At 36.8% G+C, this 16,575-nt stretch overlaps 1 protein-coding gene across 1 annotated transcript in view; it reads right to left on the bottom strand.

Annotated features, from left to right (window-relative positions):
• Positions 1 to 672: 672 nt before the first annotated feature.
• Positions 673 to 16,575, bottom strand: part of CLDN16 (claudin 16) — a 25,749-nt gene continuing 9,846 nt past the window's right edge. The window contains exons 2-5 of the mRNA XM_011961614.1: positions 11,038 to 11,140; positions 7,202 to 7,366; positions 3,330 to 3,521; positions 673 to 2,003 (exon numbers count right to left, since the gene is read on the bottom strand). Of these exons, the coding sequence (XP_011817004.1) occupies positions 1,870 to 2,003; positions 3,330 to 3,521; positions 7,202 to 7,366; positions 11,038 to 11,140 (594 nt within the window). The 3' untranslated portion in view covers positions 673 to 1,869. The remainder of the gene's footprint in view (positions 2,004 to 3,329; positions 3,522 to 7,201; positions 7,367 to 11,037; positions 11,141 to 16,575) is intronic.

Raw genomic sequence — 16,575 nt, 5'->3', positions numbered from 1 at the left:
AAGCATGACAGACAATAGAGTATAAAATAAAAATGGGAATAAATGTTAAAAAAAATATTGAGGGGGAAACACAAAATTAATTTTAAAAGGCATAGAATAATATCAAATAACTAGTGAGTATGATTTACAAATATTTTTAACGTCAATTACACAGTTAATAATAAAAATGAGGTAAAGTTAAATCAATTGCTGTTAATTCTCCAACTAGATTGGAACTGCTTTGGAGAATACTGTTAAAGATACTGTGGGGAGCAATAAACAACAATCTCGGAACGCTAATCCATGTAGTAGGAATCATAATCTCATTTTCACATCATTCTTTGTTCTTTAAATTTGAAACACTTATTTCAAGGTCTTTATAAATTCACAACTTAATTTTCTTTTTTCAAAGAACTAATTTCTGGGTGGGTGAGCTGATATTCTTTTCAGGCATTGCAAGGGCGCCTTAAGGGTACTAACATTATTAATGTGAATGACAAATAATTAGAAAACTGGAGATTAAATTTTACAAACATTTTTTAAAATGCTACAATTAAAAAAAATTCAAGATGACGAATATGAATGAAATCTCATTAGCGACTTCTTTAAATGTATATGTAATTCTGTATTTTCCCCAAAACCCACATTTTATGAGGAACATTTATTTATTTATTTATTTTTATTTTTTTAGACGGCGTCTCGCTCTGTGCCCAGGCTGGATAGCAGTGGCGCGATCTCGGCTCCCGGGTTTAAGCCATTCTCCTGCCTCAGCCTCCGAGTAGCTGGGACTACAGGCGCCCGCCACCACGCCAGGCTAATTTTTTGTATTTTTAGTAGAGACGGGGTTTCACCGTGTTAGCCAGGATGGTCTCGATCTCCTGACCTCATGATCCGCCCGCCTCGGCCTCCCGAAGTGCGGAGATTACAGGCGCGAGCTACAGTGCCCCACCAGAACATTGACTTTTTTTTAGTAGAGTCGTGAACCTTTATTTATTTAAATCAACATATATTTGTTGAATTTTGCCATATGTCTACTATGTTGCTTGGTGCTGATGATTCAGTGGTGTGTGGGCACTTGAATTGGTGAATTCTAACATAGTACATTACAACAGTATTTGAATGTTTAAGCAATAAATGAGTAAATTCTCTGGTTGAGCTATTACTTCTGCAGTCTAATAATTTGGCAGTATATCAGCAAAGCTAGAATAGTGGCGAAATAATACACAGATCCCTTATGCTGTTAGTGAGGTGGAAAGTCACCACGAGCTCCAGTATCAATTCAGCATTTGCCTTTGACATCTGGGGGCGGGGGGCAGATCTTGTCTTTAACTCTTACCAGTGGCTGCTATACAAAGTTATTTTCTTTTTCTGTTTTAATACAATCAGAGTAATGGTAGGCATTGATATACTTATACGAATATAAAAGAATAATCTTCCTCAAAGTTATCAAATAATTCACCCACTTGTTAAAAGTACAAAAAGTGAACCAAAAGCTAGGGAGAAAAGTAAGTTTGTCCATCTTTTCAAAGATTAGGGTTCCTGGCCTCTTTTAAGATTGCTTTCTATTTAAGCATTATTTCATTTAATAGTACCATGTCATAATCTCTAATGCTATATAGAAATCACAAACAAACATTTCTACATTCTAGAAGACTTATCTTAAAATATAGGGAAAGTGTGTGCCTAAGGAAGAAGGTTAGCAGAGAGAACGAGGGAAAAATATGACAGTAATAGAAAGGAAAAGTATAGGAGAGTCAAACATTTTGATTAAGCTAGCAATTAATTTAGTTCAATACGAATTCTAAATAACTGTTTCTGGATTGACTTACTATTTTATCAATGTAACCATATTGATTAAATCATATGTAAGCACAGACTGAGATGTGCATTTTACACCCTTGTGTCTACAGCATACATTTTGGCAGTCTCAGTTCGAGCGGCTGAGTATGACTTGGTCATGGAAACACCTGCAACTGAATAGGCTTTCCTCAAGGAATAAGGATAGTTTCTCCCAGGTCCAACATCTGTTTGAAAGAGATATAAAAATAAGTAGGACTCAGTGAACTTGGGAAAATTATAAAACACCATTTTATATGTTTTTCCTCAAAAGGAGCAAGAATATAGATAGTCAAAGAAGGTATCATTTTGGAACTCTAAGAAGAATCCTAGAAGACAATTTAAGATTTTCATTCTGAAAGTTACTTTTAGGTTTAAAATTCAGCCAAGTAGATTTCCTTTTATTTTTTTCTTCATCAGGAGAGGTATTCCCTTAGTTTTTTAGGTGATATTTTTAGAAACCCAACATAACATGTTAAATTCTTTAAAAAGAAATATTTGGCTGGATCTTAGTCCACTTCTCTGTTTAACACTAAACATACATTAGGTTGAGTGGGTGAAGATATATATGTATGTATAACTGTAATACAGCAAAATATATATACATTTATATACATGTTTATATATAAAATTCACAACTACAACCATGTCCAATATTCAAATGTATAATCGTTATTTTAATGTACTACAATTAGATGTATATATACCTATATATGCATACAATTATAAAAGTATAATTGTATATATGTATACACACATATATGTATAATTCTAATATACATATACATACTTATATGTATTCCTACCTGTTACCATTAAAAATTCCAATTACCATTAAAAATTCCAATTGTTCAAGGGCAACTGAATTGTAATACTCAAACATTATTACCCAGTTAGTGTTATATTAATTGAAAAATAAAATTCACAATTACGACCATATCTAATATTCAAATGTATAATAGTTATTTTGATGTATTACAATTATACATATACGTGTATATGTATATGTATATATACTATATGTGTATATATACATATATGTATATATGTATAATTGCAATATGTATACATATATACATATATGTATATTCGTAATATGTATACATATATACATATATGTATATGTATATATGTGTATATATGTATATATGTGTATATATGTATATATGTATAATCGTAATACATTAAGATAACTATTAGACATTTGAATATTGGGCATGTTTGTAGTTGTGGATTTTATTTTTCAATTAATATAACACTAACTGGGTAATATATTTTTCAATTAATATAGCACTAACTGGGTAAAATATATATTTGTCAATTAATATAGCATTAACTGGGTAATAAAGTTTGAGTATTACAATTCAGTTGCCCTAGAACAATTGGAATTTTTAAGGTAATAGGTAGGAATTCAAATAAATAGCATTTTTTTTTTTCTTGTGAAATGTGTTTCCACTGGATTGGGAAAAATGATAGTGAAGGCAAGGAAGTTTGCTATTTTATTTTATTCTTACCTTTAAAAAGGTGTAAGCAGCAGGTGAGAACGGCTCCAGCCAAAAAGCAACCCAGAGACCCAGCCATTCCTAGCCAACAGGACCAACCAAATTTATATTGGATACCAAGAAATATATTGTGCAAAACCAGAGTAGAACGTTCCACATAGACATCAACAGCATACCACACAGAGCCAATGATTCCTGGGGTACCTGAAAGAAAGGGAGGATGCTACAAATAATAGGGGACATTTTCTGAATTTAAATCCAAAAATACCTGTTTACTACCCAAAATGGCTGGCATCATTCAGAGAGGTAAAAACAGAAACATGGATTCATGGGCGAACCAAAGTTTGGACACTTCTTCAGTCTCTTTCTTTTGCTTTCCATCTTGTATCTTTTTAAAATTTTATCTCAGTTTATACATAAAGAAAATACAAAAATGAAATAATGCAGTGCTCATCTGTTTGTGTAAATGGAAATTCGTCGTTATGGTTTTCTTTGATTTTCTTGTCTTTCCAATGCCATGTTAGTATTGTATAAATGAAAATATTAGAAACAAGACCAAACAAAACAGAAAAAGAATACAGTCTAACACAAACAACATAGAGCATATGTTCATTCCATACTGATTTTTTAATTGTCAGTAAATACCGTTATGAGTATTTAATGCTCCCTCTACTCCCTTTTGAAGCTATGCCAGCTATGTAATCAGCACCCATGTGGAAACTGTTTTTAAAGTCACTGATTTCAGTGTCTTTAAGTCAAAAACAAATAATTGAAGTAAAAATTGTTTTTATTTTCAAATAAACCTTTATCTAATACCCCCATACCATATAAGAATGGAGCAAGAAATGTTATTCCCTTTGAACACATCTCCACAGATTAGCCTCTCTAACAATTAACTGGTTTGAAATGACGCCACTAGAGTCCTGGTATTTTAGAGGTATAAATTGCATGTCGAAGCCCGGATGCAGTAAAGAAATGTGGTGAGTTGGAGGACAAAACACTGTATTAAAAGAGTGTTTTTGAAATACGTAGTCTCCACACGCTCAATGTCTAGCGAAGGCAATTAGAAGAAATCAGTAATCTATATGTTGCCTAAGTCTGCTTGAGTTGGATTTTCAGTTATTTACTTCTAAATGTATGCTTACTGATATCCTGAAGCTATATCAACATTAGTGTTAAGATCACGCTCTTGCCCACCAATACCCAAATAACTGGATCCTCCTTTTCCTTCATTTCAAAATTCTGCTACTCTGTGCGAAATTAGATGCATGTCTTCACAAAGAATCTCTTCAGATTACTTTCTAGAATTGTTTTACTGTCTAATGAAATAAATATTTGTTTTTCCCAAATCTAAAAAAAAAATAAAATATGTAGTCTCCAAAAAATTTTACATTTTTTTCCCCCTAGAGAGTCTGTGATATCTATTTAAATCACTATTTAACTATATTCTTCTCTTAATTGTTTAATGTAAGAACTTTAAGAAGGATCCGATAGGCCGGGCGCGGTGGCTCACGCCTGTAATCCTAGCACTTTGGGAGGCTGAGGTGGGCGGATCATGAGGACAAGAGATCGAGACCATCCTGGCCAACATGGTGAAACCCTGTGTCTACTATAAATACAAAAAGTAGCGGGCATGGTGGCGGGCACCTGTAGTCTCAGCTACTCGGGAGGCTGAGGCAGGAGAATGGTGTGAACTCGGGAGGCAGAGCTTGCAGTGAGTCGAGATCGCACCACTGCACTCCAGCCTGGGTGACAGAGTGACACTCCGTCTTAAAAAAAAAAAAAAAAAAAAAGGACAGATAATAAACACATAACCTTTAGAAAATGCAGTATATATTGCAATAGCGTTTCTATAATACCATCATCTGCAGTTTTCAGGTAGAACTTCCTTTTCTAAAACTTCAAAAGAGATTATAGACTTTAAAAAATAAATTTTATAGCACACTAATTCTAAATAATGTTTCCAAAGCTTAGGACATGCTTTGTCTTTCAATTTAGTTAGTTATTCAGTCATTCCTATCAGGATTTTCTTCAATGACTAATTTTTTAAATGTTATTTGTTTTGTTGTTTTGTGTAAGACGGGTTATTTACTGATGATGCCTCAAAAATATTCTGGAACAAAATTGCATAGCTGTAAATAATTAAATAATATTTAAATCTTAAATGAAATATATTGTGTATTAAAAAGTTCAATGTTGTCAGTAAGTGGGATATTGAAATAAATGACTTACAGAAGGGAAGAATTCTAAATTTTTGTAACTTTATAATACAATCTGAGGATTATTAGGATGTTGACTTAACATTTCTGTGTCAAAAATCAGGGAGGCCCAAGTTTTAAGCATATAAAGGGTTAGGCAGTCAGCTAAGAGTTTGCTGTGCCCACATTGCATGTTCACATAGCAATTCAGGGTACATGTTACTACCTTAGCTTCATGCTCCTTTGCAGATTAGGAAACAGAGACAAGGGTGAAGATACCACACATACATATCTCTAAGTGTTTTTAGTTCCAAACTCCATATCGATTTACTACCCCACATTGCCCGGTCAGGCTCCCACTTATATTCGTTTTGTTAGCAGACAAGATTTTTCCTACTAACAGACAAGAAGAAGACATTATGTTGTAAAAGAAGAGGACTGGCTGGGCACGGTGGCTCACGCCTGTAATCCCAGCAATTTGGGAGGCCGAGGTGGGCGGATCACCTGAGGTCGGGAGTTCGAGACCAGCCTGATCAGCATGGAGAAACCCCATCTCTACTAAAAATACAAAATTGGCCAGGCATGGTGGCACATGCCTGTAATCCCAGCTACTAGGGAGGCTGAGGCAGGAGAATCGCTTGAACCTGGGAGGTGGAGGTTGCAATGAGCCATGATTGTGCCATTGCACTCCAGCCTGGGCAACAAGAGTGAAACTCTGTCTAAAAAAAAAGAAGAGGACTAAGCTTTGAAGTTGAAGACAGACCTGAATAAAGTACGATTTTGCTGTTTCACTAATAAATACTATTTAAAGTGCTTTTTGATGTGTTGTTTATTAGTCAAGCTTGACTAATAAATATGCTTGAGTAGTCTTCAGAATTTCAATTCTTTATCTGTGCCGTAAGTGGGGATAACAATATGATCTGTTTATTGTTACATTTATGAACAAATGGGTTAGCACATGGGACAACACAGGACTTGGCACAATTGTGAGTTTATTGTTAAAAAGAGTTGGTGGAGTTGGTGGAGGTGGGTACAGGTAAGGAGGTAGAAGTTTGGGGTTTACTTTAGGATTTTAACTTTAGTAATAACCACAAGATAAATTATTTTAAAACTTGAAGTTATATAACTTTTTAAATGGCTAAAACATAGTTTTAGAGCTTTTTTCTTTCTTTCTTTCTCTTTACCCCTGAGATGGAGTCTTGCTCTGTTACCCAGGCTGGAGTGCAGTGGCGCGATCTCTGCTCACTGCAACCTCCACCTCCTGGGTTCAAGCGATTCTCCTGCCTCAGTCCCCTGAGTAGGTGGGACTACAGGCGTGCACCACCATGCCTAGATTTGTATTTTTAGTGGAGATGGGGTTTGACCATGTTGGTCAGCTGGTTTCGAACTCCTGGCCTCAAGTGATCTACCTGCCTCGGCCTCCCAAAGTGATGGGATTTACAGGCATGAGCCACCACACGCGGCCTGAGAGCTTCATATTTTGTTCTGAGATATTAACAAAAGACTAATTACCTGACTTCAAAGCTAAAGTAAGCAGGACTGGTAGATGTGATCTCTAGTTTTTCAATCTAGGAAAGGAAGCCACATATAATCCAAAAATGAGCAGCTTCACCACAACATTCTCCTTCACCTCAAGTCCTTAGCAGAGTCTCCCTACCCCAGTTGCTAGTCCAGCCAGACCAGTACCTGCTATTAGTAATGTAGTTCCAGCAACAAAGCAGATGCGGACTTTAATGTATGGCTCCTCAGGGAGGAATTTCACGCAGTCAAGACCAAGGAGCAGGGTGAGAAATCCAAACCCAGCTAGAATATCTGCAGTAATCATCAGCGCTCGAGTTACCACCAGCTTCACTGGAAGACCAGGGCATATGGTTAAAGCAGAGTCAGAGGAAGGAACCATATTAACTCACAGAGATATAGCAAGAAAACCAGACAAGTAGGTAACATTAACACACCCCACTGGTAAAAGTCAGACTTTGTATGAACTTAAACATGAGTACTCCTAATGTTTAAAACTAAAAAAACGAGATTATTGACATCATTAATTGTTTTACCGCAGGTTACTACTTAGTTTTGTTGCTATACTAGCAGATAGCATCTTGGTAGACAGTGGGGACTAAAGAAATGTTTTCCTTTTTGCCTCCTGCCCTGGAAAATGTCTCATTCACAAATATTGTAGCCAATTGCTGAATCGAAGGTAGCATATCTGTTCTACAAAAATTTCTTAATAAATATTGAATAAATAAATAATCACTATAATTGTTTAAAATTTTATTTAAAAATAATAATTGGTTAAAATCTGACACAGGGAAGCAGAATAAAATATTTCAAGACTTCTTTGGGTCAATTCAGGATAGAAGAAGCCATCAGGAGATCTTTAGAAGAAGGAGAGTTAGTTTGTGCTATGAAGTAGAAGATAATTTCTGGAAATTAGATCATTTTCTCTTTCAGCCATTTAAATCATGACTCTTCTTGGCCAATATTACACATTAAGCCTTCAACCTTGCATTGTCAAATGACCATATTTTAAAGCTACAGACAGTAAAAATAAGAATATATGGTAGACAGTCCAGGAAAGAAAAGATCAGGAAGATGAAAGTGGAATAGTAGCAATCATCTTCTGTAGCAGAAGCATCTTCAACTGTGAAAGCCTCCAGAACTCTGAGTTATAGTTATGCTGAGCTCAACTTAGGGAAATCATATCTCAAATAGAAGGTTAATTAACTGAAATCAGAACTACTACTATTCTAGCTGGCTGATGGATAAGAGTAATAAAATGTATTCCTTTTATGGTACAGCAATTATGTTTTATTTTCATATTGATCTGGGGTTTCCTTGTATTTTAAATAATTTTTACCCAATGGTAGGTAACCTTAGGGTTTATTTGGAAACATGTTGCTTGAAAATATGCAGACAATATTACTGAACTTAAAATAAAAAATTTATGACTCATCTGAGAGAGAAAATCAATGCATAAAATCAGTCCCAAACTCATTAATAGGTAAACATACTATTTATAATTATCTTAATATATATGAATATTTGTCTCTAAAACACAATTCATAAGATCTCAAAATTTAGCATTATTTCAGAAAATTTAAGTGTTACAAATCTAAGACTCATTTTTCTCAAAACTGAGGAAAGAGAAAAATATGTAACCTATTAGATAATAACACTATTTCAACATATCTTCTCGATCACTAAATAGCATATACAAGCAGGCCTCCTACTCAGGGCTCTAAACCAAAAGGTCTTGTCCTTTGGATAGCCTCCCTTGAAATTTTCCAAGTACTCTTTTGAAACCTGGGACTAGCTGGGGCCAGCTATACCATCAGGATAGGGTGGTCTGAACTCATCCAAACTCTCATGGGCCTAGATCTTCTTCCCTTCGGAACGCTCCAACTCCTACCCTACATGTTGGGTCTCTGAAGAGCCTATGGGGTGGACCAGGGGCCCCATGGCCAGCCTGGATCCAGGAGGGGATTCCTGAAAGCAGATAGGTCATGTTGGCCAGTAAGAAATTTCTTTTTCTGGAATCATGTGAGATTTGACTGTCAGAATGCTGTTAATATGCTGATTTGTGGGGACTCAAATTATCCATATCAACTGGAGCCATGACAAACATATTTGTCTGGGTTAAACACCCTAAGTATACAGGACAGTGGAAAGAGTTATCTAATTGTAGTTGTATGAAAGATAGCAAAAAGTAAAAATAAAATCTTACTTCCTCATATGTAACATCCTAACCAAGAGGGCATAGATATGTCATTTTCCTAGAGTCCATTTTCATCTCTGCTGTCTTTAAAGAAGACGGAATTTTTTAAAGAAAGGTAATGGGCCGTTAGTGTCTTATTTGAAAGTAGCAGGTTAAAAAAGGGAAAAATGTGACGGCATAGGTCAAAGATGAAAAAGGAACATATTAAAATATAAATGGTGGTTTTCTCTATGTAGTGAGCTTATGAGTGATTATGTTTTCTTCTTGTACAAATGCATATAACAGTATTTAAAAGTTTGAAATACTTAATCTTTCATTTTCTTCTCAGCTTATGAATTAAAATCCACTTTAATGAATTTTTAGAATAGGCTAAATGTTCATTCCTATTCAGCAAATAGTGTTTCTTCGTAACTATTTCACACAGAGAGGGGAAAAGAAAAGGAATTAAGAGAATCTTTTTTAACAAAAATAAAACAAAGGCCTTATGAACTATGTTTTAAAAAACGTTCCAGGCACCCAACTTTTAAATAGCAGATGAAGAATTTTAGAGCACTGCTCCTTTTAAGTGCTCTCCTCTGGACTGAAATAGCAGTTCAGGGGCAAAGTCGCATTCCAAGGGTTTAACTTTTTATTTATCTTGAGAAGAGAAGTTGGTTTATGGTGCCATCACCCATCATTTGCTTTGAAAGAGACCAAAACCACTTTGCTTTTATAACAGAACAGGTATTTCTTAGCAGGGTTCAATGTTCTTATAAATAAATAAACACCATGGAGAGGACTGAGAGAATCAACGGTAAGATTTTTAAATTTAAGAGATTTCTTTATTCATAGCAACATGGGCTCTGCTAACATGTAACTATTTGTTTATTTATTTATTTATCATTTTATTTTTGAGATGGAGTCTTACTGTGTCTCCCAGGCTGGAGTGCAGTGGTGCGATCGTGGCTCACTGTAACCACTGCCTTCTGGGTCCAAGTGATTCTCCCACCTCAGCCTTCTGAGTAGCTGGAACTACAGGCTCCTACCACCATGCTCAGTTTATTTGTTTTTCTTTTTTTTTTTTGGTATTTTTAGTAGGGATGGGGTTTCACCATGTTGGCCAGGCTGCTTTAGAACTCCTAACCTCAAGTGATCCCTTGCCTCGGCCTCCCAAAGTGCTAGGATTACCGGCGTGAGCCACTGCACCTGGCCTTAACTATAACTTCAAGCTAAAAGTAGGGAAGATAAGGGAGCCAGCTTTAATATGGCCTGTAACAGGGTGTCACATGTGTCGGTTTTTTCTTCCACTGATCCCCACGGTCTACGTGTTTGTCTCTGGCTGTCTACCTCTTTCTGCCTCTGCCACTGTATCTTCACCTCTCTTTCTTAGCAAACCTTCAATTGAAATAACTGTAAACTTTCTATTTGAACTAAGTCATAGGTTAAAACGTCTCTGAAAAGCTTTCCACTTAACCTGTCCAGTCTAATCATGAAATTACAGCACCCTAAAGAATTCATCTTGATTAAAACGCCATTTACTTTAAGCCTACTGTGTATGGGGCACTATGCCTAGCCCTTTGGAGGACAGAGAGATGAATAAGATAATATTTTTTCCCTCAAGGAATTTACAAATACATGAGAAAAGAGAAAATGTGCTAAAGTATATATTTAAATTCACATTTCCAAGACGAGCTCAATTTCTAACCATTTCCAACTGGACCGAGCCTTAACAATGTACAATAGAAAACAAAGCACAAAATGGAAACCCGAACTCAGTCTTCTGCCCCTCTCCATTCCTGGCAAGCAGCTAGAGCTAAGGCATACGTACAGGGATGTTCCGCAAGTATGGAATCGTAGTCATCGCAGGTGCGAATGCCATCAAAAGCATTGGTGACGCATTCCCACCAGAGGCCTCGGCATTTTGTGCTCACCTAGATGTCAGAGAAGACACCGTGTGAAACAGTTCATGCAGGCACACTTCAGTTCTCCGTGATCAAAGGCAGAAGTTGGCTGTTGTGTTTGATAGTAAAGTAAGTGGTTACATGCGTGATCAGAGTTTCATTTACAACAAACAATGCATTTTAGAATATTTTCCCTTAAGCACTGACAATTGAAGCCTTTCTGGGTCAGGAAATGAATCCACTTCCTCAGGTAGGGTGGGGGTAGAGAAATAAGTCATGTCCAGAAGAGATAAAAACAGAACTAAATATATTTAAATATCTATGTCTGCTTCCACCATTGAGTTATGGTTATGGAAAAACATCATTTCATGTCTCTGTGCTCACATTTGCTCACACACACACAAAAAAACCATATGACAATAGACGATAACTGTTGACACCTTGAGTCTATTAGAAATATATATTGCTTCTTTATCATGAATACTGAGTTCCATGAAGAAAAATATTATCCTTATATATGGAGTTTATAAATGTAAAATAATTAGCAAAGAAAACCAATAAATGAAAAGATGCCAATAAATAAAATATATAAAGCCCCCAAGTCTTATTTCTTGCTCCAGTGAGCATTATAAATGCTTAAGCTATGTAATGGATGTAAGCAAATTGAGCATTAATTTCGTACAACTTGACAACTGTAAACCATTTTTACTTGGAAGTGATGTGCAGATGACTCTAAGCATCCACTTAGAGCTAAAAGGTACCAGTGCCCTGAACCTTCTCACACTTTATCCACAAACCGTAAGTCACAGCAGATTTCTTAGAATCGTAAACATGCCGACAGAAAATAGTTTCAGGTGTGCTTGATAGAGCTCACGCATATGGAACAGAGCTAACACAACTGTTTCCTCTGACTTGGTTATGGATTCAAATTACCTTGTGTATCTGGGGATAGTTTAGTAGTTTATGAGTTATCTTGGAAAACAAAAACTTAATTGTTTCCCCAAGAAAGAATAAAATAACAGAGCCGGGTGGGAAGAGGAATGCAAAGGAAGGGGGTTAAATTGCTGTGGGAAGAAAAAAAACATAAAAACACTTTACTTTTGAAAATAAAATAATATTCAGGAATACATGCACTATGAAACTCTCTGCCCCATGCTGTTTTTTGAAGCATGTTATGTGCCAAATAAAATTCTACTGCTTGCAACTTCATCGTGATTCTGAATGTTGTACCTCTAATACTACTTTATATGTAAAATACTTATCATTGGTGATAATTATTCGATACAGAGTGTATATCATGAAGCAGTTACTATTTAGCATATTATTATTTTTCTTATTTCTTAAGGAACCTCAAGAGATATTATCTATCATCCATTTTACAAATGAGGAAATTGGGGCACATGAAAGTTAAGTGATAACCCCAAAAGCACAGTTAATGGAGGAGATAGGGCTCCAACGCAGCAGTGCAGGGGTGTGCTCCTAAGCATTGCAGTGTATTTAAAAGCCATTCTTTATGATCCAACAAAGCTCACTATTGGGCATTTATTCACAGAAAAGGAAATCAGTATGTCCGCACCTCCATGCTCTTTGTGGCACTATTCACAATAGCCAAGATATGGAATCAGCCTAGATATCCAACAACAGAGCAATGGATAAATACCATGTGGTATATATACACAATGGAATGCTATTTAGCTATTTAAAAATATGAAATTCCTTTACTCAAGTCAGCATGGATAGAACCGAAGGACATAATGTTAAATGAAATAAGCCAGGAATAGAAAATTAAACATTGCATATTTTTATTCATATGTGGAAGCTATAAAAAGTTGATCTCCGCAGGGCGCGGTGGCTCACGCCTGTCATCCCAGCACTTTGGGAGGCTGAGGCGGGCGGATCACGAGGTCAGGAGATCGGGACCATCCTGGCTAACATGGTGAAACACGTCTTTACTAAAAATACAAAAATTAGCTGGGCGTGGTGGTGCGCACCTGTAGTCCCAGCCACTCGGGAGGCTGAGGCAGGAGCATCGCTTGAACCAGGAAGTCGGAGGTCGCAGTAAGCCAAGATGGCGCCATTGCACTCCAGCCTGGCGACAGAGCGAGATCCCGTCTCAACAACAACAACAAACAACAACAACACGCGGTAAAAAGCAAGACAGAGGATAGTGAAGGCTGGGAAGGGTAGGGGTCAGGGAATAAGGAGAGATTTGTTAAGAGATACAAAATTGCAGCTAGATAAGAGGAATAAATTCTAGTGTTCTGTACCAGTGGTCCTCAACCCTTTTGGCACCAGTGACCGCTTTCATGCAGACAATTTTTCCATGGAACCAGCGGTTAGAGGGTTGGGGATGGTTTGAGACGAAACTGTTCCAGCTTCATAAGGAGTATGCAACCTAGATCCCTCGCACGTGCAGGTCACAACAGGGTTTGCACTCCTGTGAGAATCCAGTACTGCCGCTGATCTGACAGAAGGTGGAGCTTAGGTGGTAACGCTCTCCTGCCCACTGCTCACCTCCTGCTGTGCAGCCCAGTTCCTAAGAGGCCACGGACTGGTACTGGTGTGTGGCCTGGGAGGTGTGGACCCCTGTTCTATAGCACTCTAGGATGGCTCTTGTTAATAATGGTATAATTTCAAATAGGTAGAAAAAGGATATTTAATGTTTCCAACAAAAAAAATAAATGTTTGAGATGATGGCTATGCTAATTACCCTAATCTGATCACTATACATTATGTATATCAAAACGTTACTATGTACCCCATTAAAAAGATGCATATGTGCTAAAAAAAAAAATGTTTAAACAGTTAAAAGTGTTTAAAAACTTTTTTTTTTTTGAGGCAGAGTCTCGCTCTTGTTCCCCAGGCTGGAGTGCAATGGGGTGATCTCAGCTCACCGCAACCTCCACCTTCCGGGTTCAAGTGATTCTCCTGCCTCAGCCTCCCGAGTACCTGGGATAACAGGCATGGGCCACCATGCCAGGCTTTTTTTTTTTTTTTTTCAGTATTTTTAGTAGAGATGGGGTTTCTCCATGTTGGTCAGGCTGGTCTCGAACTCCCGACCTCAAGTGATCCGCCCACCTCGGCCTCCCAAAGTGCTGGGATTACAGGCATTGAGCCATCCTGCCCAGCCTAAAAACATGTTTTTAAAAATAATTCCAAATCCATTTTAAGATAAAGTAATTCAGAATCGGGTATTGGATGATAGCTTTGGGTGAAGTAAGCCCTAACTTGAATCTCATCCCAAGGCTATTATTCTGCAAACTTCACCTTGGCATGTTCTTCTTTAGGTTTAAGTTGGAAACAATGTCATGGACTTTCTGGAGGATTATCTGATCCTGTGTAACACAGAGACCAAAAAATCTAATGATAAACAGCTATCTTGTGAAATTCAACACATACATTTCTAAGTAATGTGAACATCTAAATTTATATGTGCATTACATAGAAATTAAATTTACATATGCATTAAATATTAAATATAGATTGACACTCTTACTCTGTATGTTGTAACCTCGAGGAAGATCTTACTTTTTTGTCCCTCAATCTCCTTATCTGTATATAGGATGGTTATAAGAATTAAAAATTACAAATATACACACAATACAAATGATACGCTCGATACATAAAAATAGTGGTAGTAACGTGCTTACAAATCATAATGACTTGAGTAGTGGCTGTGTTAGGCTTTACTAACTAACCACAGTGCAGGTGGAGAAAGAGGGTGGTCCTCAGAAAGATACGTCCACATTCTTACCACCAGTATATGACTTTATTTGGAAAAAGGATCTCTGAAAATGTAACTGAGGACCTTGAGATCATATTGGGTTATCCAGGTGGGCTGACAAGTTTCATTAGAAGAGACACATGGCAGGAGAGAAACAGGCAGAAAAGAAGGATGCAATGTGACCACTGAGGCAGAGATTGGAGGGATACAGCCACAAGTCAAGGATGCCTACAGCCACCAGAAGCTGGAAGAGGCTAAGAACGGATTCTTCCAGAACTTTCAGGGGCAGCGCAGCCTTGCCAACTTCTTGATTGTAAGCTTCCAGCCTCCAGAACTGTGAGAGAAGAAAGTTATCTTTTGTTAAGCCACTGAGTTTATGGTCATTTGTTACGGCAGCTGTAGGAAACTAGTATATTGGAGACGGCTTGTACAGAACTGCTATATCACAACAGAAAACGGAACAGAAAACCTTCTCAAAGCTGGCTGCCCCTCAGTCTCTTAATTAACAGGAACACACTGCATCTGGTTCACTTTAGCTCGAGCTAGGTGATATGAGTTTGAAGCCACTGTGCTGTAAATCAGACCGCGACTGTCCACAATTTCTTACTAAGCCAGCCACTGAAACAAACTAGCCTACTATGGTCATTCCTGTTATATGTGACATTATTTAGAAAGTGATCTGAAATGCATATTCAAAAATTCTTATTTTACACTAATAAGAGTATTTCTATCTTGCCAAAATAATTCAGTAGTGGTATCAGTTTCAAGGCTATTGATCATTTACCTGCAATGACCATATTTAGAAAAGCAATGAGCTCATTAGAGAAAACAAGGAATCCAATTTCATTAGGTATTAATGCTCAGGGGCACACTATTAGATGGCTTGGTATTCACACTCAGTTAAGGTACGTGAGAATAGTGGCTGTAATTAACTAAACTTCTGCGTTAATATAGCACTTACAGGAGACACCCTTAAAGGTGCCTTTGTGCACAAAAGACAAGGTTAAAATTTTTCATGTTTTTTATTATATTTAGGAATGCTCTCTGGTATAATTTATCATCTTCATTTACTTATTCCTCTGTTGTAAAATGGCTTATTAGAAACTAAAATGCAAGCAAATCTACGTTCTTGAAAATTTTAAGACAAGGTTCTTAAAAAGCAGACTGATGTTTAAAATATTATAGTTAACCTTTCTTAAAGGGTAAAAAATGCAAATGTTAAGTAATAACTTTTAATCTGACAGAGTTGTCTGAAATAGAGGATTCTAAATTTAAAATTTATACTTCTAACATGCAACTTACATATTAATAAATAACATTAAAAAATGCTAATTTGTATATTATTTCAGTGAATATCTATTGTTCCTAAAAGTGAAGGGTGTGTTATCTCCTAAATGGAGAGAGGTAGGTTTATTTAAGGTATGACAATAAAGTAGAAGTCACAAGAATGAGGAAAGCAAATAAATCTCTTAATTAGTTGCCAATAAAGTATAGAGATTTTACAGCAGTTCAGATTTCAGTATTCCCTTAGAAACTTGGTCTGTCTGGGTACCTGAACTCGCCAGTCTCACGAAGCAACAACCAGCAAGAAAGGAGTGGCTGCTCCCATTTAGGTGGGGCTTGGGCTCACCAGGTTCCCCACAGATTCCCTGCCTCTCTCATGAATGCTGGCTACTTGGTTCCTTAAGGCATTGGAGTTTTCTCCTCCTGGTATATATTAATTATGCTAATGAGAATAACT

Source organism: Colobus angolensis, unplaced genomic scaffold, assembly GCF_000951035.1.
Source record: "Colobus angolensis palliatus isolate OR3802 unplaced genomic scaffold, Cang.pa_1.0 Scaffold56, whole genome shotgun sequence".
In the NCBI taxonomy this organism is placed as follows: Eukaryota; Metazoa; Chordata; class Mammalia; order Primates; family Cercopithecidae; genus Colobus; species Colobus angolensis.
The sequence above is the reverse complement of the archived record's forward strand: the minus strand, read 5'-3'. Positions and strand labels throughout refer to the sequence as shown.